Below are 25,299 nucleotides of genomic sequence, written 5' to 3'. Positions count from 1 at the left end.
TATATTTCACTTACGCACCTCCTTGTTCTCCTGCAACTTCTTCCAGGTATCACCCAACGCCTTGGCAAAGTGATCATCAACCGAAGCATTCACCTCAGTGATACTCGTCGGCGAAGAGGTTGAGGTTGGTGAGGCTGGTGGCGTATTCGTTGCCGACATCCCCGGTTCAGTTTTGATGCGCATTATCGCCGGCATAATGGGTGGTGGCGTTGCTGTCGCTGTTGGTGGCGTAGACGAGGAGGACACAAAAGTCGATGGCAACGGCGGCTGCGGTGGTGGTGTTGCCGCAGCAGTGGTTGAGTTTGGCGACTGCTGTGGTGTTGCCAACGGCGAGCGTGAATTACTGGTTGAGTGCGGCTCCAACGCTGTTTGGCTGCGCAATGACGCTGTGTGTGGGAATGTTGGTGGTGGTGGCGGCGGGGGCGAGGAATGCAACGCCGCGCTTGTTGTTGGTGGTGGTGGTGGTGGCGATTGAGCTGGCAGGCCGCGTGCATTTAAATTGGGCGGCGTGCTACTGCGTTGTGTAGTAGCCAATGCTAGTGGCTGCTGTTGTGGTGGCGGCAAAGCAATGGAGATATGCTCCAATTGATGTGGCGATAAGCTTTCAGCTGTGACTGAATGCTGTGCCGCCGCAGCATACATGGCGGCCGAAGAGAGCAAGACCGCTGCTGGCTTTGGTGAAATGAGCGCTTGCGGTGCGCCGGCGGCAGCAGCGGCGGCGGCGGCGGTGGCGGTTGCATGATAGGGCGGCAAAGCGCTTGGCGCCGGCGCATGCCCGACAATCAATGCCTGCGTTGCAATTGGCGACGCGGACGCGACCATTGGTGGTGGTGTCGGCGTTGGCGTATTTATGACAGCTGTGGTTGTCATTGCGGCTGCACTTGGCTGCGGTGATGGTGTGGTTGGATTATGACCGGGCGACTTCTTGCCAAAGAGTGCGGCATAGTCGGGACCCAGCGAGCGGCGAAAGTGTTCATCGATCACCGTTTCACACATGGAAATGGATTCTACAGAAGTAAAAAAAAAACAATTTAAATATATAATATATAAATTTTTCACAAAATTGTCTGTGCTGACACTTACCAGTGCTGCGATTGTCATTCTCGCGATTCGCCAGCAATTCGCGATCGCCACGCTCACGTTCGCGTTCGCGCTTCGATGGCGCCTGTGTGATAACGCTAGGGCGCGCCAGCGCAGTGGCATATGTGGAGCCAGGCAATGGCGCGCGATAAGGTGGCGGCGGCGAGGATCGATGCTTCAACGTCGACGACGATACCGACATATCAATGGGACTCTCCATGCCACCGCCTTGATGATTATATGCCGCAACTACGGCAGCAGCTGAGGAGTTCGATGGCGGTGGCGTTGGACGATTAGTGGACTCGCAAAGAGGACGCATTGCTGCAGCCATCATAATAGACATGGGTGGTGGTACGCCACTGTGCACCGTTGCGGTGACATGATGATGCGCGCTCACTGGTGATGTTAAGCCAGGACAAACCGTTAGTGGCGGTGGTGTGCCAGCAGGCGAGAGGCTGCTCGACGTTGAGGCGGCGGCGGCGGCGCTGCCCAGCGCGGGGTATTCACCGGCACGCGAGCGACGCTCACGACGCCAACGAGCGGTAGGCAGTTCTTTTGATGAAATGCGACCCTCTGAAAGGAAATTAAAAAAAAAGAAAAATGATTAGCCATTTTTCCGGTTCTTGGGTAAAGGTTAATATACTTTAACAAGGCGATAAGCATATAAGTATGTATGTATTTAGGTATGTTTTTTGGCAACTAACGTAGACTTTAAGAATATCTACCATTTATTGCAACTCTAAAATTTGCTAAACCTCATTTTTGTGATCACAGCACATACAAATGAGACCTGGCAGTAAGCCAACAAAACCGTATGCAGAAAAATAAATGTATACACCTACATATAGTAGAAATAAACGTTATGTACATATGTATGTATGTATGTAACTATGAACCTAGTCATTGAAAATTCATCACATGCCTTCGAAACGCGTCAACTTCAGCGACAACAACTTCAATGGCAACGTCAATGGGCTGGCGTTTTTTTGCTTTGGCTTTGGCTTTGATCATCGCTCGTTGGTTGCTGGTCACCGCTGCCGCCATTCAGACATGTTCGCGCATATTTAATAATGAAAATAAAAAAAAGTAACCAAACACACAAGCGCAAACTTCGATACGAAGTGTGCAAAAAATAAAAAAAAAGTAATGTCAATTGGATATCGACAATAAAAACAACGAAGCTTTCAGGCGCTGTTTAACTGAAGCGTAGGTGTTATGATTCATGAATCACGATCTTACATGTTAAATATATTTGTGCCTGCTGGGATAGAGGAGGAAGAAAAAATGTCATACTTAGTGCGAATAGTTCCCATTTAAACTCGCATGAAATTGAAACATACTTTTGAACTAGAAAATTAAACGCTTAGCTTATGCTGCTAAATTAGGTCAGCGGTAATCTGACTGGCTATTCGGCAACATACATATATGTATGGATATTTTATTCCCTAGCGCTAAAAATTGGGAAACTGAAAAAAAAAGAAAAAAATACTGAAAACTTTAAAATTCGCGTCATTATACTACACGCATAAATTATTGCAGGTGGCAACCTTAGTCAAAAATATTCTTGCTACGAAGTGTTTCTAAAGTTTAAAGACCTTATTTGATTATTTTAATGCACACATGTGTAATTTATTTCATTAATTCGAATTGTTTCGAAAAGGTGGCAGCTATGTGTAATAATACTTTTCAGATAAAGCTTTATTTTTTGCTTACAATGCAAAAGTTTACTTAACTTAGATACACATGCAATTATTTTATTTTCTAGATATATGGCAATCCTGCTCAAACAATTTTCCGCAATGGCGTATTCTATTCTAGTTGCCAAACTCTATTTCAAAATAATCCTGTTTTAAAGTACTCTTAAAACGCTTTCGTTTTATATGCATATTGCAACGAGTTTTTCTATTAACTTGATCTTTGCTCATTTACGATGCTGAAGTTCGCTTCTTAAGTCTTTTGTTTTATCACAGCCGATACTGTGCAATGAAGCTACTGTAAATGTTTATTTTAAACAAAAGTGCATAAGAAATCGTGTGCAAATATTCATTTGGCTTATTAAACCGATATCGATAAATATATCGATAACCAACGTGGTGATAGTATATCGATGATGTTATCGACAGGTATAGAGGCAAATATATGTATCTACAATAATATCGATAACGGCTTGACACGCAACTATATCAATAAATTAATGAATAACGGTATCGATAAATATATATATATATATATATATCAGTTGTACGTATGTAGATATATATACATACGTTAAATAATAAAACTATATAGACACTAGTAATAAAATTGATGCACTTATATCGAAAAAAATATTAAAAACATTGTTAACCAGTACCGAAAATTCTACTTATAGAAGTGGTAAAACGAATACGAATAATAAACGACCGTGATACAAACCACATTTGAGATGTATGTTTGTATGTATATTATAAATATAATAATATATTGATAATCACAGCAGAAAATATGTATAGCAAACTTGAGTATGTAATTCCTAAATTTATCGATAAATCATGCGATTAAATTTATCGATAAATCATGCGATTAAATTATCGGTAAATGTATCGAATACAATATACACAACGCAGCAAGACAAGAGTATCGAAAAATCGATAAATACATACATCGATAGAAAACTCGATATCAGTATGTTGAGTACATTATCGATATTTTTATGATAAAATTCGTATAACATTGATATTGACAACGGTTGTGCTAAGCACATCGATGGCAAGATCGATAGATATCAAAAATTAAATTAATAAATTTAAAAGTCGATAAAATTATCGATAAACTTTTATGAGGTTATTTATGTATATTGCATGTGGCTAAAATATCGAAACAAATTATAATAAATAATATTTATTTTTTCTAAAATCTGCGCTGTTTTTTTTTTTAATTGATGACATTGATAACGGCTCTGATGAATATATTCAATAAGATCGATAAATAAAATAAAAACAATTAAAATCGACAATACTATCTATAAAAGCTTATGTGGCTAGGAATACTTATGCTGCTAAAATATCGTTAAAAATTGTCGACATATTATCTACACAAAATTTGCACTAAAACCTTCTAATTGTTCCTACTCACATCTCAAGAGAACCCTAAGTTTGCGTTTTACCAGAATCATTTAAGTGAAAATATATTTTAATTTTTGAATTTTTGGTTTCAATTTTAATTTGTTGTTAATTTTGATTTAAGTGGCCTATAATCTTCACTTAAATAAAAATTAAATCGGAATAACCACATTCAGGGATGTTATACGTTCAATCAGCTGATCAGTGTACACAAACCACATACTACCACTTTTAGCACGGTGCTGCCATATTTTTACTAACTTAAGTAAAAAGCTTATTGAAACTGAAAAAAATTCAATTGAGAATTAAACAAAAAATTAAATTAAAATTAATTTCTACTTAAATGAATCTGTTGAAACGCAGCCTAACAATTTTGCAAGAGGCTTGTCAGTTTTTTTTTTTTTTAAAGGAAAACTGTAATCAATAGACGGATAAGCTCAAGTAAATGAAAACCAAATAAGATAAGAAATACAATGCCAAAAAAACTAGCAGATAAAAAGTTAGAAAGACAAAAAGCAAAACAAAGCAAGTAAGTTGTGTACATATTACAAATCATACAAATGGAAGGAAGTACACGGCCGCGAATTTGAAACTAAGTGAGCAGCGACAATGGCAGCATTATTAATAAACAATGAAAGTCTACAATGTTTAAAACACACGACAAACACCAGACTATGAAAGTGAGCGCATAAAGGAATAAAAATTATATATAAAAAAAAGAAAATAGAAACCAAAAAATTAATGAACAAGCAAAAAAAAATAATACATAAAAAAGAGAGTATAGCACAAAAAGCGGCAGCAATCAAGTTGAAAGCAAACCAGTTTGCTACCACAATACGCGCGCGCCTTGCTGTGCTGTGCTTCTACGTCGACTTGATCATGCCACACCAACACCATAGAAATCACAACAACAGTCCCGACGCCGCCACGGGCATTTGAAATCACAATAACAAAAACCTGCTTTTGTTTTGCTGCTTGCTAGCCACTTCTCACTTTGGAGGCTTTTGTTTTCATTTTTTTTTTTTTTTAGTATATTTTGCTGTTTGGCGTTTCCACCTTTACACATTTACATTCACGTTCACGCCCCATCTTTTCGCAGTCATCACACAATGTGCGTGTAAGTATTTCTGAGTGATGTTGGGGTACTTAGTTGTTTTATTTTTTAGTTTTAGTTTTTGTTTTTTTTGCTTTACTGCGTTGCGTATAAAATTTATGATTGAATATGAATGTGGTACATATGTGGTACATACTAGGGATGTTAATTTTTTTAGATTTTTACGATCCCGGGATTTTCGGGATGTCGTTGGTTCAATCCCGGGATCAGTACCGGGATTCAGATACTTATTATTTTTCAACAACTTGCAAATTGTATCAATATGGTTTGAGATGCTCTCCTACCATATAATAAATAATAAGTAAATAAGTTTGGAACGTTGTTTTTTATTTAAAGTGAAAATTATATCATAAGCAACAAAACGAAAGACAGTAATTAAATTTATATGCATTTAATAATACTTTAGCATGTACATATCTGATAAAGTAATTCAAGGTATTAAGTATTCAAGGCTCGATGCAAAGAAAATTAAGTCAACAAATTTATTTTCTGGTTAAAATAAGTTCATAATACTAGTGTCAGAAATAAAAGAAGTGCCTTAATTCAACCAGTTTTGTCTATATTCCTTTTGTTTATGCAAAATTTAAATTTTTTTTATAAAAGTCTACCTCATATTACATATAATGGGCATTTCTCTGACGTCATGATTTTTTTAAAAAGACTTTATAATTACAAAGACAAGACTATTTCCAAAATTTATTTAAAAAATTTCAGTGCAAAGTAATACAAAAAACCAAACCCAATGAAATCATTTTTTTTTGGGTTCACAAGGACGAATAGGAATTGAAAATGCCGCTTTAATCTATTTTATTTTTTTAAGCTAATAAAGTTAGTCCTTAAGATATGAAATTAAAAAAAAAAAAAAATAAGAACTGAAAAATTTCGCGGATATTCAAGGATAAAATTATAAAAGGGTATTTTCAATACCTACCCGTCCCTTGCGCCCCAAAAAATGTAATGTGTTTTAACTCTACAGAATCTTTTCTTTCATTTTATACCCATACTATTTTTTTAAGTATATTGCACGGAAATTTTTAAATCATTTTTTGAAATACTCATATCTTTCAAATTTCTAAGTTCTTTTAAAAATCCTGACATCAGAGAGAAAAATTAAGAACGCAATTTTACTATAATTGTCCCTTGGTTTGCCGAATATATTGGTTTTTCTTTGTGTGCAAAATTGCCTGTCGCAAGGTATTATATCGCCGTTTAAAGTACAAAACCGCGTATGTGAGGTTGCATAAATCATTTGCTAGAGAGTAAAAGCACTCATGATGCAAAATAGATCTCTTTTTTTTAAAGCAATCGCATTTTTGCTAGTGCTTATGTGAGCAAATCCAATTTTTGGCAGCAAACGTCAGTTAAGCGGGTTTTGCAGAATGACGATACGCGGTTTTGTACTTAAAAACAAAATTTTAAGTATTAAATAAACAAAAGAAATATAGCCAAAACTGGTCAACATAAAGCGTTTCTATTATTGCCACCAGTGTAAATTACAAAACCCGAAAATCTCGGGATTCTAGGCAAATAATCCCGGGATTTTCGGGACTTAAAAAAGACCGGGATTAACATTCCTATTATATATGTAATATGCATATATAAATTTATACGTACCCGAATAAATATGTAAGTATTTACGCCGGAATTACTTTTAGTGAATATAAATAAATAAGAAGTGTGGCGATCTCGCTGGCTATTTTAATTAATAGGGCCTTCGGCTATTCTTTCATGGTGTCTACGAAAAAACACGCTCTTCACAAAGTGACAATGATTTTCACTAAACGCTACGGATCCATAATTCGGAGGGTGTCGAATCCAGTCTTCATCTTGATTCAGGGGGTTCAGCGAGTCCCTATTTCTGAATGGTTTTCGTCTGTATTCTAATGAAGTCTTTCGGATACCAATCCACCTGTAAGAGTAGTTGTGGACTTTCTTGCGGTATGAAGCTCTTTCTTAGACGCTCCATCGTTTTTGCTTCTCTTAATTACTGATTATCAAAACGTCTCATTTGGGTACAATTTTCTCTTCTATCGAGCCTTAACCGCCAAAATAACGTAAACGACATTTTGTTCAAAATTTTCTTTTTGATGCAGAAATATTCCTAGAGCATCTAGATGCATTTCTGCATCAAAAGGAAAATTTTGAAAAAAAAGTCGCTTATTTATTTTTGCGGTTGAGGTTCGATATGTATAGATGATACTGCAATTTCGTACAAGGTTATAATGAATTTTTCTTAGGCAAATAACACTTTTTTAGGCTAAACCATTCAAATATAAAAATTTAATATTAAAAAAAATCGTATTTTTTCCGCCGAAATACCACTGTGCATCGTTAGACATTGATTAAAATTAAGTCTGCAAACTCGCTGGTGGTGTCAAAAGGACCTAACCACTCTACATACATTTCAACTGAGGCGACCACCTGCATCCATTCTGTGAGTGAAAGAGAGTCCATTGATGATAATTTTCTCATTGCTGGCGCCGTAAGAGTTGAACCCTTTAAGGTAAAGATAAGCCTGGTAGAATGAAGCATGGCTCAGTGGAGTTGGACCGATAACAGTATTTCTCTGGGTAATGGAAAACTGGAAAAAGCAAAATTTATTCTTGTCGCTAGATAGAACTCCAGATCTATGAATAGCGGCGAGTCACTAAGCCGAGTTAACTAACATTGAAGAGTTAGCGATTATTGGAAAACAACTTAAGTAAAACTTAGAGGAAAAGATCTTACAGGCACATATTTAGGTACCTTGGATCAATGTCGACCTAAGCCTTAATACGAGGCAGCACCGTTTATTCTTCGCTTTCCACGTTGGATATGGAAGTAAAGCGAAGGAGGTGTACGAAGACAAGACGAAGTATCTTCTGTTTCCTACAGAGAAATTACTGCATAGAAATATTTTAATATGTATTAATTTTTTGAGACTTATCGTAATTGCAAAACCAAAAGTAAACCTCTTTTCGGGTGTTGCTGCTATTGTAAATAGTCTAATCTGTGTGCATAAATAATGACTTTCATTAAGTTGTTAGTTACACTTACAGAGCAGAGTATTTTCTTGTGTACATACATGTGCAAAAGTAAAAAAAAAAATAATTTTATGTACACATTTTACACGCTGTTGTACGCTACATAAGAAATAAATAAATGGATATGTGTGTGTGTGTGTTTGTGCTGTCAATCTTCATTGTGCTACCAAATCAATATTATGTGGTGAATTAATTTGTTACGATGCAAAATATTTAAGAGCATGCAATAAAAATCAAAAGTAAAGCATTGCTGTGAAAAAAACAAATGGGTACAAACTTTTCTGAAACAAAAAGTTAACTTCATGAATACAATAAAATAACTTTCCCACGAATTTTTAATTCAAAGTATATTTCCTTTTTAAATTAAAGTAAATTGGATTTGGACTTATAAATCTACATTAGACCGTACCACAAGCAAACAAAAAAGTTCGTCGTATACCACTGAGTCGAAAGTATTTTTGCAGGACAATTTCGAAACATTTGCTTTTTTTGGTTTTTTTGCCGAACCTAGCGGTCGGGTCGCCTTTATACATTTTTCGGTGACACCTAAATTCGACAATAAAATTTTGTTTTGTTTAGTTCTACTGGAAGAAGCAAAATACTTCCTTGGCAAAAGTTTAATGATTTTTGTTCAGCTTTGATTTACTGACATAAGGGTGGTACTTGAGTGCGATAGGAGTTGAGATTTTGTGGGAAACTACCGGAACGGGATACTTGGATCAATGAACATTGGAACAAAAAAATTGTCTGTAATTGTCGAAGACTCAAAATCCAAAAAAAAGCGACACTTTTGCTCGGCCAAAGTTTTTTTTCGAAATTGCCTTGCAAAAATTCTTATGAATTAGAGACGTAAGCCGAAATTTTTTGCGGTGCGGTTTAATGTACATATGCACATTAAGGTGGTCCGAAAAAGTAAAGTCGCAGTTTTAATGCTCTCACCTCCTGGGATTATTCTATACCGAAAAAATATACCTGCTTTGTTTTTATATTTGAAATCAAAAAATATTTACAGGTCATTAGAAAATTTCCATGCACTAATTTTACATGAAAAAAAAACAATTTTTCGTAGAAGTGGTATAGAATCTTGAAAACTCGGAAAACTCTTTTCTGGAGACTTTCAATAATAATACCCAATTGTTTATTTTACCATTTCCCAATATTAACAATTTTTTTAGGTTCTCCAAAAACTCCTAAAAATGCAATGGGGAGCCAAAAAAATCGCTGGTATGAAAAAATGGTAAAATAAACAACTGGGTATTATTACTGTAAGTCTCCTGAAGAGAAACAAAAATTTCCGATCGAAAAATATTGATTTTCAAGAATTCTATACCATTTCCTAGAATAATTGTTTTTTCCCTACATAAAATACATGGAAATCTTTGAGCGACCTCTAAATGTTTTTGATATCGAAATAAAAAAGCCGGGGTACAACAATCCTAGGGGGTGAGAATATTAAAAATTGGACTTTAATTTTTGCCCCCCCCCCCCCCCGTGGATTTTTGGACCACCCTAATGCCCGCACATACATACATAAGGGTATTAGAGACGGGTATTTGGTGGTTTTATGCAGGGATGTTGCGAATGTGGAATTTTAGACATCCGCGGATGCGAATGCGGATGTCATGTATTTTTAAGAAATAATGTGGATGAGTAAATTAGGTGATTTAGGTAAATAAAAAAAGGAAAGGTTAATACTTTTTAATAATCTGCCTTATCCTGAGTTTTGCCCGAAAAAAAAATTCTGCCGAAAATTTGTATTCCGCCCATAGTAAATCTGCCTTATCCTGAGTTTCGCCCGAAAAAAAAAATCACTCGAAAATTTTTATTCCGCCCATAGTAAATACATGGAAACCAAAAGTGAAAAGTGAACCGGTTCGAGGAAAATAAAACTCATGATAAGGCAGAATATATACATGAAAACCAAAAGTGAAAAGTGAAACGGTTTGGGGAAAATTACACTCATGATAAGCCTGAATGTTTTTTTAGTACTAAAAAATTAAAAAATTGGAACATTGTACTTAATAAAAACTTTTCGAAGGGTCGTAAATCAAACCTGCGCCTCTATATAACTACTCGCTCGAGGCGACAAACTTGAAAATTGGCCAAATTGTAAATTATTTTCGACTGACACTGCACCAGTTGAGAGGACTTTCAGTTATATTTATTTATTTTTATTGCGGTGCAATAGTTACTTTTTGAGAATTTCATCGGTGCTGCAAATGTCGGATGTATCCTCCTGACTTTCATCTTCACAATCTAGCATCATGGCAAAATCGTTGTTAAGACACCGTTTTTTTCCAAAGAATTCTTTACTCTCATTCTTTTGGTTGTTTCGGAATTTGGAGAAACTGTCACGTCATCAGCGTTTTTCGATTTTAGTTTTTGTAACTCATTTTTAATGCTTTCTTCTGTGACTGGTTCGATATTCATCTGTGCACTTGCACAATATTCCAAGGACCGAAATTAAGTTATTTTTTTCAGAGTTAAATTTGGACTAATATATTTTATTCCGAAATGAACGTCCTGTCCGTGTAATAAAGAAACCGCTTATCCAAATTAAATAAATTTGGTATGATATGAAAGAGGACTGAAATAGCTTTTAAACAGAGATAACGAATGGAGGTTACCACCTCTATTTAAATTTTTTTATAACTTAATACTAAAGAAATTCATGTAAATACATACCTGACCCAATGTTTATTCTATGGTAATTAATTCACATTTTTTATTGAAATATTTTTCAATGTGTGGCTTTCCTCGTTTCGACATTTCAGTTTTAAAGCTATTTCAGTCCTCTTTCATTGGATACCAAACTTGTTTAATTTTGATAAGCGGTTTGTTTATTATCCGGATAGGACGTTTATTTCGGATCAAAAAATATTTGGCCAAGTTTAACTCGTAAAAAAAATAACTGTAATTTTCGGTCCCTTCAATATTCGCATTCGCAAAAGATCCGCATTGATTTTCGCGAATGCGAATGTTAAAATTAATGCGGAAGCTCCGCGGTTGCGAATGCGAATGCGAATATTCGCAACAACCCTGGTGCCATAACTTTCGGTATGTAATATTTTTGTGAAGAAGCCTAAGGAGTCTATTAACAATTCTGCTCATCATGATTTTTAGTTGAAATCTGTAGTTGGTATGTTTACGTTAAAATAAAAACATCTGTTCTTTTCCAGAAATTCCTTGGAATTTCAAAATTGTTCTCGGAGCAATACTGGTCACAAACTGGTCCAAAACCTGCGCTTTTCTCGCGATAATATGCTCCATTGCAAAGCTTTTGGGGTTCCGGAAACATGAATAAATTTATATTGCTAATACCAGCATATTCATATTTCCATACATACATACATAGCTAAATACAAATTGGCAGATGTTACATTTATGTTTATAGCACATAATCGTATCAATTTAATGCTCATTGCATTTTATTTGCACGTACGTACGTGATAATTTTTCAAATTCCAATACCCCACTAAGGCAAAATATATAAAGACATACATACATACATACATATTTTGGTAAGTATGCCACACACAAGGAAATATGTTTGGTGTGCGCCAATTTAAGTATAACAAATATGCAAATGAAATGTTATAACAAATGAAAAAATTTAACGATCGATGAGCAGTGACAATGACAAAAGATATGTACAATGTATACGGGGCGTTCCATACCAAAACGGACGGGGTTCACACTTCATGTATTTGATTTATTTCAAATCTTTAGGGTTGATGCATAAACATAAATAATAAATAAATATGAAATTTGAGCTTGAATAATACATTTTTAAAAACTTTACAGCACAAAAATGAAAACAAATCGATTTAATATTTAGTTATCCAAATATCTCGAGAACGGGGCGAGGAAAGAATTTGAATTTTGCGCCCTCCCAAGCCCGTATCTGCGTACGTCCATGATGGTAGATATATGTATATATCGATTCAATATCGATTAATATATTGATAAAAAATCGATGAGCGTAAGAATACATAAGTATATATATGTATGTAAACAAAATATCGATCATATGTCGAAAACAATTTCATTAAATATATCGATTATATGTACATATATCGATCAACGCATGTGTATTATTATGGTTTTCCACAACATTTTTCATAAAAAGCGGCCTCGAGCTCAATAAAAATGATTAAATACTCTAGAAAGTTTTTTTTGGTGGGATTTCGATAAAATATGTAACTTTCAGTTGACTACAAAAAGCTTACTTGAAACTAGTTGACAAATAATGCAGGAGTCATGCAGACGTAATCGGGAGTTCGTTTTCTTTAAAAAAAGTTTCTATTTAATTAACCTCATACAAATTTTACTTTGAATACACTTTTTTTCTGCACTTCACAAATACTTTTTCGAATTCAGGGCAAATAAAATAAAGACCAAAATTTTGTTTATCATGTTGAAGTTATGTCCTACGGAGTTTGAATATGGGCAGAATTTGTAAACAACTATAAATTTTTAATGTTAAATAAATTACATTTGTAAATAAGCAATTAAAAAAAATTAGTTTTTTTATTGGCATTTTATGTCCAAAAGTAGTTAGTCACAAGTTACTATTTCGCGACCATCGCCATAAGAAATATAGTTAGCTTTCCTTAAAGAAAATATGCAGGCAATAGTGACCTTTAGTTCCTTCCTAAACAACTTCATGTTAACTTATGGTTAGATACATTTCCTGCAGGTGTATAATTAAAAACAAAATACCGAAAAATAAATATGTAGATATATCGATTAATGTCATTTAATACATAAATTTCATATCGATTATTATATAGAAAAAAAATCGATAACATTTCGATAAAAGTACAAGAAAACGCTGGAATTTCTCCTTCGATAAATACACCCTTCTGATGAATATATTGAAATGTGCATAGCGCAGGACCGCTGCGTATTATCACATGTTTATAAATTTCATATTGATTATTATATAGAAACAAAGTATCATTAGCTTTTCGGTGAAATATCGTCATTACTGCATTTATATAATACAACACATAAATTTAATATCGATAATTATTTATATACATATGTAGATAAAAAATATCGATAGTATTTTGGGAAAAATATCGAAAGTTATGTGTAACTCATATCTCAATAAATGCATATGTTTATCGATAAATATATCGATGAAAACCTGACGATAAATTTTTGTTTATCGATAAATACATCGTTGTAAATCCCACAAAATACCGCTGCATCAGAGGTGTAACTTTAAAAACAAGTAAACAACTGTTGACTCTTTTTGGCAACCGTTGGCATTTCCAATCAGAACCTCTTTTTAATATCAAAACACATCCAAGCTCCGTTTGAGAAAATCCAATCGAGTATTCCTGAATCTAGTTTATTTTTTTGTAGAACGTTACACGCATCATCTCTTCAAAAATACAAAAACGCAACGGAGCCATGGCTTCCTACTTTATTAACTTCTCCGCTAAATTTCGAAGATTGCTCGACTCCATGTGGCTTATCGTTGGTATGCACGCTGAAATAGCAAATAGCAAATACCAAACCCAAAACCAATAAATGGCTTGCAACGACAAGAAAAACAATGTACTTAAGATTCTGCATTCCTCCTTGTAATTCCAACATAAGTTAAATATTCTTTACCATCAACAAAACTCGACCAATTGTTGCGTTAAGCCTGGCTGCCAGTGAACCTCAGCAGCAGTGCCAATTTATGTACATATGTACATACTTATGTTGCGACATAAGAGCCTCAAGGAGAGACCACAATCATGTCCGGTATGCATGGAAAAATGCAACAACGCCCTTCCTACGAATATTTGGAATTGATGTAGAAATTCTGCAGGCTCCAGCGTAAATTACACAATGCAGCAGCAGTAGGCTAACATACAATGACAAAAATTCAATGCCCTGCCTTGCATGTCCAGCCTCCGGTAGCCTTGCCTACCGACGTACATATACATACCTGCTTCCTAACTTCCTGCCTGCCTTATTGTTGTGCCATGAAACCAATGGAATTGCGGCTGCCTCAACAGAGAAGCTTGCTTTATCCGCCATCATCTTTTGCTGTGCTGCTTGCGATCCCATTGATATTTTCGTGCTGAACTTGCAGCATTTGTATTTTGTTGTATGTTTCTTCATTTAGTGTGCTCATGTGGCACAAAAAAGTCAAATACCTTCTTGCTGTTCCGACTGGAGCATTCACATTGGCATGCAAGTGGAAATGTGTGGCATGCGGCCAAGCCGTTTGGCAGAAATGAGAGAGAGGCAGATGAATGAAGGGCTTGATAGTGCAGTGGTAGGTAATGGTGACAGGAATCAAGGTTGAGCGCGAAGTGGACGCTCTTCTGCATACATACATGCGAAAAAGGCAACGTGTAGCGCATTTCCTGCTTTTGCGCATGCGTGCACGCATGGAAAAAATTCTATCTTCGGAGTGATGGCAACCGGCAACTGGCAACAAAGCGAAAATGTTGTGCAGCATTCAATGATTTTCGTGCAATGCCAGACATTTAAACGAAGTAAAATTGGTAGAAATATGCTTGAGCGCATGTGCATACATATGTATGTAGGTATGTACATTTACTGTATTTCAGCATCAACGTATGCGAAAATATATAAAACATGCGGCATTGAACTAAGCATGAGAACAGATGCGTATTTGGCGATTTAAGACAAGAATCACAAAATAACAAACAAATTTAACTCCGGAGCTGCAACGAATACGCGCACATGCATACATACAGTACATACCCTGCAGGGAAACCGCGGACTAGTGAATAAAATTTTTAGTTCCGTACAAGATCTTTATCGCCAAAAACGAACTAGTCCGATAGTAACTAGATCCCCACCAGTTCAAAATCAGCGAAATGTGGTACTCTTAAAAAAGCATTTTATTTCACTTTTATCATTAGCAATCTATATCTAAGGTGACAAATTTAGAACTGGTTCGGAATTCTAGAAAAAGGGATGCAGAACGAACTAGATCTTATCTGCCGAATTTAGAACTAATTCGGAACTATCGAAAAAGGGATGTAGCGGGCGCTTGTTTCCTTTACATAGATATGTGTTTGGCGGCTTTTTCGTTCAAATGCACTTTCATTCTGCACTTCGCAGATGCTTTTTCATAGTTTGGTAATACAAAACAAAAGTTTGTTTTAACATATTAACATCTTGGGACCGTCTGGAATCTAACCAATAACAGCGAGCACCTCTGCAAAGTCAGCTACAGCCAAAGGTATGTAAACGTACATTTCTTACAAATCATTCAAACAAATTTGATTTCAAATTGAAAAAACATTTATTTGAAAATAATTTAAAATCTCACCCGGAAGAACCGAAAAGATTGAAAAATCATGATACTTTTTTCTTTCGTCTGTCGGTTTTAGAACTGGTTCGGAACTATAGAATTTAGCACTAGTTCTGAACTTTGGAAAAAGGGATGCAGCGGGGGGCAATTGACAGTTCAGAACTAGAGAGTTTTCCCCACAGGGTAAAAGTCAACCGCCGTTGCCCCAGCATCTTTGCCACTTTAGCTGGTTGTTGGAGGCTGCAACTCGTCCGAAACAAATTTAAAATGTGTGCGTGATCTTGACCAAGAATCTGCGTTGTCGTTGTTATTGTTGCTTCTTTTATTTATCTTTTGCTTGCCCAATGTTATCATTCGTAGTCAACAGCAACAACAACAAGTGCCTACTAAAATGATTTATACAACAAAACTGCGCCTTCATGATGACTATATGTATGCTTGTCTGTACATGTATGTATGTATGTATATGCAGGCATACATACAATATAAAGTTTAGGTGTTCTCAACTTGTTTATGGCCAGGCAAAATATGCTTGTTGTTATTTCTTTTTGACTTCCCATTGCAGTATTGCATTGCACGCATAGATACGCTGAAATAAGCCACGTGTTGGCAAACGTGTTAAAAGCGGCATATATCTACAGTGACGGGAAAATAAATAGTGACGCGATATTTTAACGGGTTTAGGCTATTTTTCTTTTGTTTACTTAATGTTTATATTTCTTGTACAAAAATATTGCTCTCTATGTAACACAAATCATGTAAGCCAAAATTTAAAACTTTTTGCAAAGATTTATAAAAACTCGACGAATTTCATAAAAAATCCATACTTTTTATTCAGAATTAAAAAAAAAACTAGATATGCATTTTTAGTATAATAAAGTGCAAATTTCAAGTGGCTAGGGCTTACCGTTAAATTTAGGCAATTTTTTTCTGACTATTGTGCATTTTCCTCCATATAAAATAATTTTCGAACATCTAGACTTTATATGCAAGAAACTGCGTTACACCGTCAGCAAAAAAATTGTTAAAAATCAATGGTAAGTCCTAGCTACAAAACTGCATACCAACATTTTTTCTAAAAATTCTGATTAAAAAGGCGAATGTTCCTAAGCTAAGGCGAAGCTAATCGATTATATTTGCCATTTAAGTACTAATAAAAAATATTATGTTTTACGAATTTTCGCCTTTTTTCTAACTTTTTTAGGGGTTTTTTCTGAAAATGTCTTGAAAAGTTTTCGGGATGTTTCCAGATTTTTTCTGAATTTTTTTACCCTTATCGAGATTTTTTCGAGATTTATCGGCCATCGGATTTTTCGGCAGTTACTGCAACTTTTTGGCGCCCATGTAAATATTCTTGGGATTTTCTGAATATTTTTGGGGGGGTTTGGAACACTTTGGTATGTTTCTGGGAGTAATTGGAGCTTTTTCCGCATTTTTTGTGATTTTTTAGGCTTTTTACATTTTTTCGGGACAAAGCAGGACGTTTTGTGGACCCCCTGAAATGTTTCCAATGCTTTTTGAGCTTTTTTCGGCACTTTTATTGACTTTTTTGGGATTCATCGGTGCTTTATCGCAACTTGCCGTGTGTTTTCGCCACCTTTTGGTCTTCGACGGTTTTTGCAATTTTTTCGGGACCTCGTGATTTTGCGTGACTTACCAGCAGTTTTTTTTACGCCTCTTGAGTTTTATTTGGGATATTTTATAACTTTTTGGGGTTTTATGGAATACTTTAGAAACTTTTAGGCCAGAACCTCATCGAGACTTTTTCGAGAACTTATTTGTCTTTCGGATTTTCTCGACAGTTATCGGAAATTTTTGAAACTTTTTGGAGTTTCTTGGAACACTTTGGTATGCTTCTGGGACCCTGTGAAATTTTTTCCGGACCTTTTGGGACTTTTTAGGCTTTTTAGATTTTACTTTGAGACCTACTGGACGTTTTTTGGAACCCTAGAATTGTGTTCAAGATCTTTCGAACTTTTTTTGTCACCTTATGGTCTTCGTGGATTTTTTTTATATTTCGGGATCTGTCGTGATTTCTCCCGGACTTATTTGAAGTTTTTTGGCACCTACTGCGTTTTTTGCAACATTTTGTGCCTTTCAGGAAATTTTTGAAAGTTCTTCGGCACTTATGGGGATTTTTTCGGGACTCTTTAGGATATTTCCGGACCTATTAGAGTTTTTTCCAGTCCTTTCGAAATATTTTAGACTCTTGGATTTTTTTTTTATGAATTTTCGATTTTTTTCGTGATTTCCATGCATAATGAGATGAAATGTGAAATAATACGTATTTTATATATTTCGGAATATTTTGACAATTTTGTAAGGGATCTCGTTTGCTTAAGAGCCTTCAATGACAGCCAAGAAATCAAGGGAGACATAGTTAATGCCATCAATTACGCTAACTTGTAAGTATGGATGATAATGCTCCGGTGAAAAGAATCAAGCCTTCCACGAACACATTGGAATGACCAACTACAGAAGGCCCAAGACAAAGAAATATTTTAGTGGTTTAAGCCTCGACCATTTTACTGAGCTGATAAATTATGTATAAGTATGTACTTTAGATTTTAGAGCTTTCACTTCTTGTGCTCAAGGGTATCCTGAAATTATGGATTAAGGGGACAAGTGATCAAAACTAAACAACGAAACAAAAAATTACCCAGCAGATGCTACAACGCCGGGACTTCTGTTCCCAAAACCAAATTCGATAGGGTAAATAAATCTACATTACATTACATTTACCGTATCGGAGGAAACAACAACCATAGAGAACCTAAAACACTGTTGACCAATTATTGGGAAAAATGGAGGCTAAAAGTCGTTCAACTGGCCGTTTTTCGTGATAATTTTGAGTACGTCTTTTTGCACCTAATTTTTTTGACGTCAAAAAATCAACCATTGCGTGTTTCTAAAAAAAAATCGAGTCTAAAAAATTCGCATGAAGAAAGGTTCTGAGGAAATCTGACAAAAGAAGCATTGCAACAAAAAGCGACTGCTATAATTCAAGACTTCTGCGAAATTAAAAAAAGAGCAAAAAATGCATATGTATAAAACAGTAACAGCTGGGTAAATCTCAAAGATGAAGAAAAAACAAAACATCTCCATAGGAAACAAAAGAGCGACACTACGGCAACAAAGTTGCAGACGCCGAACGCAGGCAGTTTGAATAGCACCGCCAACGCAAAATTGACTATATACTCGTAGAATTTCCAGCGAAGACAACAGTGACAGCATAGCGCCGATTCGGAGGGGCAGATAGTAAGCATACTTTTCGTAGAACGAAAAAAAAAGAAACAGAAATCAGAACGGTAGAAGGGGCAAGGTAGCAGAAATATCTGTACAAAAAAGATGTCGTGGCAAGCACGAAAAAGAAAGAACAAAATAAGCGGTACGGCGGGTAGTTGCAGGAAAAGGGTCGGTCTGATGTCCGAAGAAAGAGTGCAAGTGGTAAAGCAAATGGATTAACCCCAAAGTGTATGGGGCAAACTGCACTTTTGCTGAAGCTGCGGCTCCGGCTGTGGCTGCAGTAACAACGTCACGGCGGCGGACGAATCGCTTGCCTGATGGACATTCTAAAAGAAGAAGCATCGTCGTCGTCGTGTCGATGAATTGTCGTGGAAAATCATGAATCTTCATTCACAAACATAGTGGAGTAGCGAAAGAAATGGGCAGCAGTGATAAAGAAGGAGTAGAAGTGGAGTAGCGACGAGGAGTTGAGAATCGTATCTGTGTACCGCGCGGACGTAAGCAAACATAATTTACTGCAGACCAGAAAAAAACAAAAAAAAAAACGAAAAACAGTATACACGATACGGACCGAGCAAACAAAGGCCGGAGATATGGATTTGCAAAGGAAGAAAAAAAAAGACAAAATCAAAGGAAGCAAAGATGAAAGGCGTAGTGCGCCACAACTATACAGGAAGATGGCACGAAAGGGAGCAGACGTGAGTGAGGAGTAGGAGAATGACCATGATGATGATGGCAGCTGTTGCTGCTGCCGAACAAGAATCGCGATATTGGACAAAACAACAACCACAGTGGTAACGGCGGCAAAAGTAATAACAATAATAATAAGAAACTTGCCAAACGGCTACTGGATTTTTCGAGCAGCGAGCAGCATAAAGTTGCGGCAGATGAAGCTACAAAAATAAAAAATAATAATAATAATTCACAATACGGCAAAGGAGGCAGAGAAAACGATAAAAGATAAAAGCAACAAATAGAATAAATAAAGTGATGATGCAAACATGGCCATAGTGAGTTTGCGGCTGCGCGCGGTCGAGCGAGTAGAAGTCGCCCTATGGTTAGCAGAGAAGAGACGAGTGGGCGCGCGAATGATTAAAGGGAAAGCTGTGGTTGGAAAAACAGGCACAACAACTGAGATGATTGCACGATGCGGACGTACCGACAAATAAATTTAATGAAGATAATGGAAAAAAGGATGGAACTATGTACTTCAATAACTAAGTAAAGCTGCCAAACGCAAACAAAATCAACAATGAGGGACAAGCCAAGCATAATGGGGAAGCGCGCGTAACAACTACACATCAACAGATGTATGTATGTATGTATGTTTGTGCAAAGCTTTTGTGGTGATAACTAAGAAAAAAGCAGCCAGGAAGATGTAAACCTCGGCTAGTTGGGCAGTTTTGGATAGAGAAGACCGGTGGCGGTGGCGGTGGCGGTGGCGGAGGTGGCGGCTGCCATTGGTAAAAAGGAAGGACTCATAAACTACACAAAAACGAGCCGCAATCACGCTATGCTCCTCGTCTTGTATGGAATTGATATGAATGGATTGAAGCGAACCGATGAACGAACAAGCGAGCCAACGAAGCAGACCTTGGTTGACTGCTGGTTTGTGTAGTGAGAAAAATGACTGCGCCGCCGAATATTTTTTTTTTTTTAAATGCAGGCAAAAATAATAATAATAAGTATAACTGAGTATCGTTGGATAAGTTATCGTAAACAAAAATTATGTCTTTGCTGTTGGCGCTACATTCATATGCATTATGAGAATAATTTTTCGGGGAATGTACAATGGCAACTGTGGGAATATGACAAAAATGACAAAAATATTGACAGGTGTAAAATATTGAATAATTAAAATTTCATTTAAACCGCTTTTGATTGAGTTTTTACTTTTAGTTAGGTATTACGAATGTATGTACATACAGTGCCGGAAAAAATAGCACCACCGCTATGAACTTTTTATTCCTATTTGGAAAATCTGGGAGCATAACGATTTTCAGACTTCTTCTGTTTTAACGGTTAGATAATACAATTTTTTGTTCAAGAGTACTTGCAATAATAACGGTTGTCGCAACTTCAAGTACCCTGCAGGAAATGGGACTAGTTTGTAGCTAACTATCTATTAACTAACTAGCAGTCGACTATGGCAACTATTTATTAACTATTTCTATTGGCCGTAACTAACTACTTTTGAAGGGCGATGACCGCAAAATAGAGACTAACTTGTATTTATTATTTGTTTACATGTTCTTTTCTAGGAGGTCTCATATTCGGATTCGATTAGACATAACATCAAAAGGATAATATAAAATTTCGTCCTTTCTTTTATTTGTCCTGAATACGAAAAAGAATCTGCGAAGTGCAGAAAAAAAGTGTATTGAAAGTAATTTTTGTATGAGGATATTTAAATAGAAACTTGTAAAGAAAACAAACTCCCGATAACGTCTGCATGACTCGTGCACGACTTTACAACTAACTTAAAGTTAGTTTTGTTATAGCTAATTAAAAGTTAGTTATTTATCGAAATCCCGAAAAAAAGTTAACTAGACGTTGGTTATTTCCAATTTCTCAAGGCAAATCTTATACGGAAGTGAGCCGTATAGTTCCCACGGAATGATCCAAAATGTATTAAAATTTGTTCCAAAACCAGAAGCACTTGACCGCAAGCGCGCAATGTCACATTTACTCGTCAGACGGCTTTTTCCGAAAAGTCAAAAAGACCCTTGTAAGCCAGAAAAGAGCTTAATATCATGGCATGTTTAGAGACAGTTCGCTTCCGGCTTAGAGAGAATGGTTTAAAGAGAATGAAAGAGAATATTACATCACCGTTATTAATACATCTGCCCCAAAGAGGCCCTCAGTCTAACGAACGTCAGACAGCTATAGACCATATCATATGTACCATTCTTATTCTATAGTGATCGGTGATGGGATGATCATGCATGTTGTGCTCATAAATAGTGTATCACAATCAAGAAGACTATCTGAAGTTATCAGTCAGGTCCTAGCCCACTATAGCTCTATTTCTGTCTTCAAGCCATTAGTATATTTAGACAGTTCTGACTAGGAGCCGCTAAGAAAGTGTAGGGTACCTCCGGAGAAGCTAAGGGATTTGCTTTTTTTCAAAGATGGTGGCTGGTATCATTGTGCCATTTAAAGCCCATCAAAAAGTGTATTGTTCTGACAACCTTCTAAATAACTTTGTGTACGTCGACTTCTGATCGCAGTGCCACAGTTCAAAAGAAAGCATGGATCAAACATCTTCAGATTTCCTTAAGATCTTTAAATTCATAGGTAATAGGTCCAAAATTTTTTTAACCAACGTTTTTAAAGCAAGATTTCACTACCTTTTCCCTACGTCTTGACCGATTTCTATGATTTTCGTGACTGGCAAGTATACACAGTATCGAATAAAAAAAAAAAAATTATCGTGCGACTTAAATACTGAAGCAGTCCAGGTACGAGCATTTCAAAATTTCATATAAAATTTTTGAGAAGTACAGACAAAATGCGCAACTTAACGAAAACTGCATAAATATGTATCTGGTCTGGTAAAGGGGTCTCTTGTACAAAACTTATTTTCCACATTTTTGTTGTTACCAGCAGCCACTTAACGTTGGCGGCCCTGGTTGCGCATGCGCTTTAAATGCAAACATAATGGACCCGCTGTGCAAAAAAAAAACCCGCTGCGCATCATTTGGTTTCGTTGCATATTTAATGGATAATGGAACGAACAAAAAACATAAAACAACAAAAAATACACATACACGAAAACTATAAAAGTACAATGCGAAAAAAAGTCCAACCAAAAAATTGACAACTAAAAAACAGTAAAAGGCAAAAATGGGGAAATCATGAAGAAACATTTAAATTTTATTACACATTTCCGGTCGTTGTTTGCTGGCTTTTTTTGCTGGCTTCTTTTGCGCTTGCTAAATTTTTGCGTTGCTATTGTTGTTGTGTTTGCATGTTGTGTCGGGTTTTTTTTTTTTTTTGTTTTAGGTCTTTTGGTGCTAGCTGGCAATTGTGCTGCTGCTGATATATTTTTTTTTTTTTTAACGTTGACGCTGGTTATATTTTTTGTTTGGCTTTTATTTTATGTATGCATGTATGCGTGTAGGTGTGCTTGTATTTGTGCAGCCAGCATTTTCGCTGCTCGCACAAAATGGGGCGAGCCTTTACAGTGGACTGTAGGCCCAGGCAGCTGAGTGATTGCGTGTTAAATACAAGCTGTGATAAGGTGCGGATGCTTAGCGTGCGATTTGTATGCTGCTTCTGTATAACGAGTATTGCAGCTGCTTTTTTAATTTAAAAAGTATTTTACTATTTTTTCTGATTTATCAATTTAAGAACACTTCGAAAATTTGCTATGCTGTTTTCAATTTTTACCAGTTCATAGCTTTGTCACATTCTAAAATTTTCTAATTATTTTTACAAAAAAAAAAGCCTTACAGCAATAAAATGGTTCACTGAAATTGCTGTAACAGAACCAAAAATACTGTAAAAACATATATGTATACCACTCTATGTGGTTCCTTATGTTTTTGCACTCTTTCACAAAATTTTGCCAAAACTTGCAGCGAACAAAAAACAAAAATTGAAAGTCTGCACTTCATGCCATTCACAGCGCCGTTGCTGAGGAGTTCGTTCATTCAGCCAAAGGAGGATGCCACAAAACTCATTCATAATGTGAATGGCTACAGTTTTGTTGCCCATTTTTTTAGCAGATATAATCTCGCATTTATTTGTATGACTAAACTGGTTTTGTCAAATTTTAGGGTCGAAATCGTTAAGTTGTAACATTTTGGTTTTTGAGTTTTTTATTACTTTTTAATTTTTTGTTGTTGTTGTTTCCTTCTTGTGACTGGTACTAACTAGCATAGCGATGGTGAGGAGTCGGATGCTATTTGTTTGCCTGTACGTACATACATATGTATGTACATATTTCTTTACGAATAGGAAATATTTGTCATTTTATAAAAATGATAAAAGTAATAAATGATATAGATCCATTTGAGGACCTCAAGAGAGACTTTTCTTCACATCTTACACAATTTTTTCACAGTGGGTTAAAATAAGTATGGGATGGATTTTGTTTACGGTTTAGGTATTTTTAAGCCAATTCATGGTCAAGCGAAGGTCCCACTCCCGCACCATATGAAACACTGAATACATACGAATAGCAGCAGTGACTGATGTCGGTATCAGTGGACAATCGGCAACTCTAGTCGGTGGCGCTAACTGTTGTCGATATTTGTGAACGACCAGTGGTTACTGGCAACGAAGAAAGTACTGATGGCGACCGGTTAATGAACTGGTGGATAACCCAATAGATAATGATAAGGATGAGAGTATGCTTAAAAGACCGGTGGATCGCCTGGTGGTTACTGACAACGGAGAGAGTACTGATGGCAACCGGTTAATTGACTGGTGGCGAGTAAGCAATTTTTTTGTAAAATTTTTTAACCTTTTAACTCCTCTGAATATACATATGTTTTGACTCTACTTGATAAAATTAAATGAAAATGACAGTTGTGCAGTTAAAATGATGTGCAACAGCATTATGTAATGAGCTTACAGGGAACTTCTGCGTAAAAAACGAATTACGGCAGGGGTGCAGAAAAAAGCTTTCAGACAACATGCCGTCTATTAGACTGTTTTCATGTCCATTTTTATCTGTTTTAAATCTGCACGATTTACGAATAAATCTAAGCAGATTGTTGGGTGTTATGGCGCCACCTTCATTTTCTGCATCGTTGCTGTCATGTACGCCTATCACAGCAAGGTGTTTGTGCCACGTGCAGTGACCAGTCAGCAGTCCAACAAGTTATCTGCCGTCTGCTCAGTGAGAGCAAAAAACTAGATAGACCTTCTGAGATTGAAGGCAACACGAGTTTTGCCCACCTGTAGCCCTTCGATGCCTACCAGTCCTTGCTGCGTGAAGTATTTCCCAGTTTCTGATGGTAGCTTCGATGGCCGAAGTGGGTTGTGGACCGAGTCTAAGCAAACGATGGCCAAATGACTAGATGTCTCATTATCAGGTACACGCGAGTGACCTGGCATCCAGGTTACAGCAAGCTCCTATTTTTAACCAACAGCTTGGCTGTCACTGCAGACACGTTAACTCCTTTCCCTCCACATATTTTCCACCACGTAGTCCACAGCCTTGAGGTTTGCAAATACCTCAGCCTGGAAGACCGAAGCATACTCCCCAAGAGAAAATTGAAGCTTATCCAGTTTATCTTCGATAAAGACTCCAGATCCTGACCCAGGGTCAGTTTTGGAGCCATCAGTGAAGATAATGTAAGAGTCCGGGCTCAATGCTGCTGTTAAACCAGAATTCGGACTCAGGGAACTCAGAATTATAGAATATCTTCAACAAAGAGAAATTTGCACATTTGCACATTCATGCTTCTGGCATCAGGGTGACGATATATGTAG

The 25,299-nt window shown here is 36.4% G+C and overlaps 2 protein-coding genes across 5 annotated transcripts in view; one reads left to right on the top strand and one right to left on the bottom strand.

The window, feature by feature from the left end:
• The window catches only part of LOC118739040 (nuclear hormone receptor FTZ-F1), a 628,268-nt gene that overhangs the window by 113,758 nt on the left and 489,211 nt on the right, over nt 1-25,299 (top strand). The window lies entirely within an intron of this gene.
• Nucleotides 1-25,299, bottom strand: part of LOC118739039 (flocculation protein FLO11-like) — a 96,850-nt gene that overhangs the window by 50,163 nt on the left and 21,388 nt on the right. Inside the window, exons 2-3 of one of the 2 annotated variants that reach the window (XM_036470134.1) lie at nt 1,084-1,653; nt 19-1,007 (exon numbers count right to left, since the gene is read on the bottom strand). In XM_036470134.1, coding sequence (XP_036326027.1) covers nt 19-1,007; nt 1,084-1,653 — 1,559 coding nt within the window. Of the gene's footprint in view, nt 1-6; nt 1,008-1,083; nt 1,654-25,299 lie in introns of those variants that run through there. The other variant, XM_036470135.1, reaches the window with a different exon arrangement.

Source organism: Rhagoletis pomonella, unplaced genomic scaffold, assembly GCF_013731165.1.
Source record: "Rhagoletis pomonella isolate Grant_MI unplaced genomic scaffold, Rhpom_1.0 Rhpom_scaffold_00005, whole genome shotgun sequence".
NCBI classification, from domain to species: domain Eukaryota; kingdom Metazoa; phylum Arthropoda; class Insecta; order Diptera; family Tephritidae; genus Rhagoletis; species Rhagoletis pomonella.
Note: the sequence above shows the minus strand (reverse complement) of the source record. Positions and strands in the feature narration are given on the sequence as shown.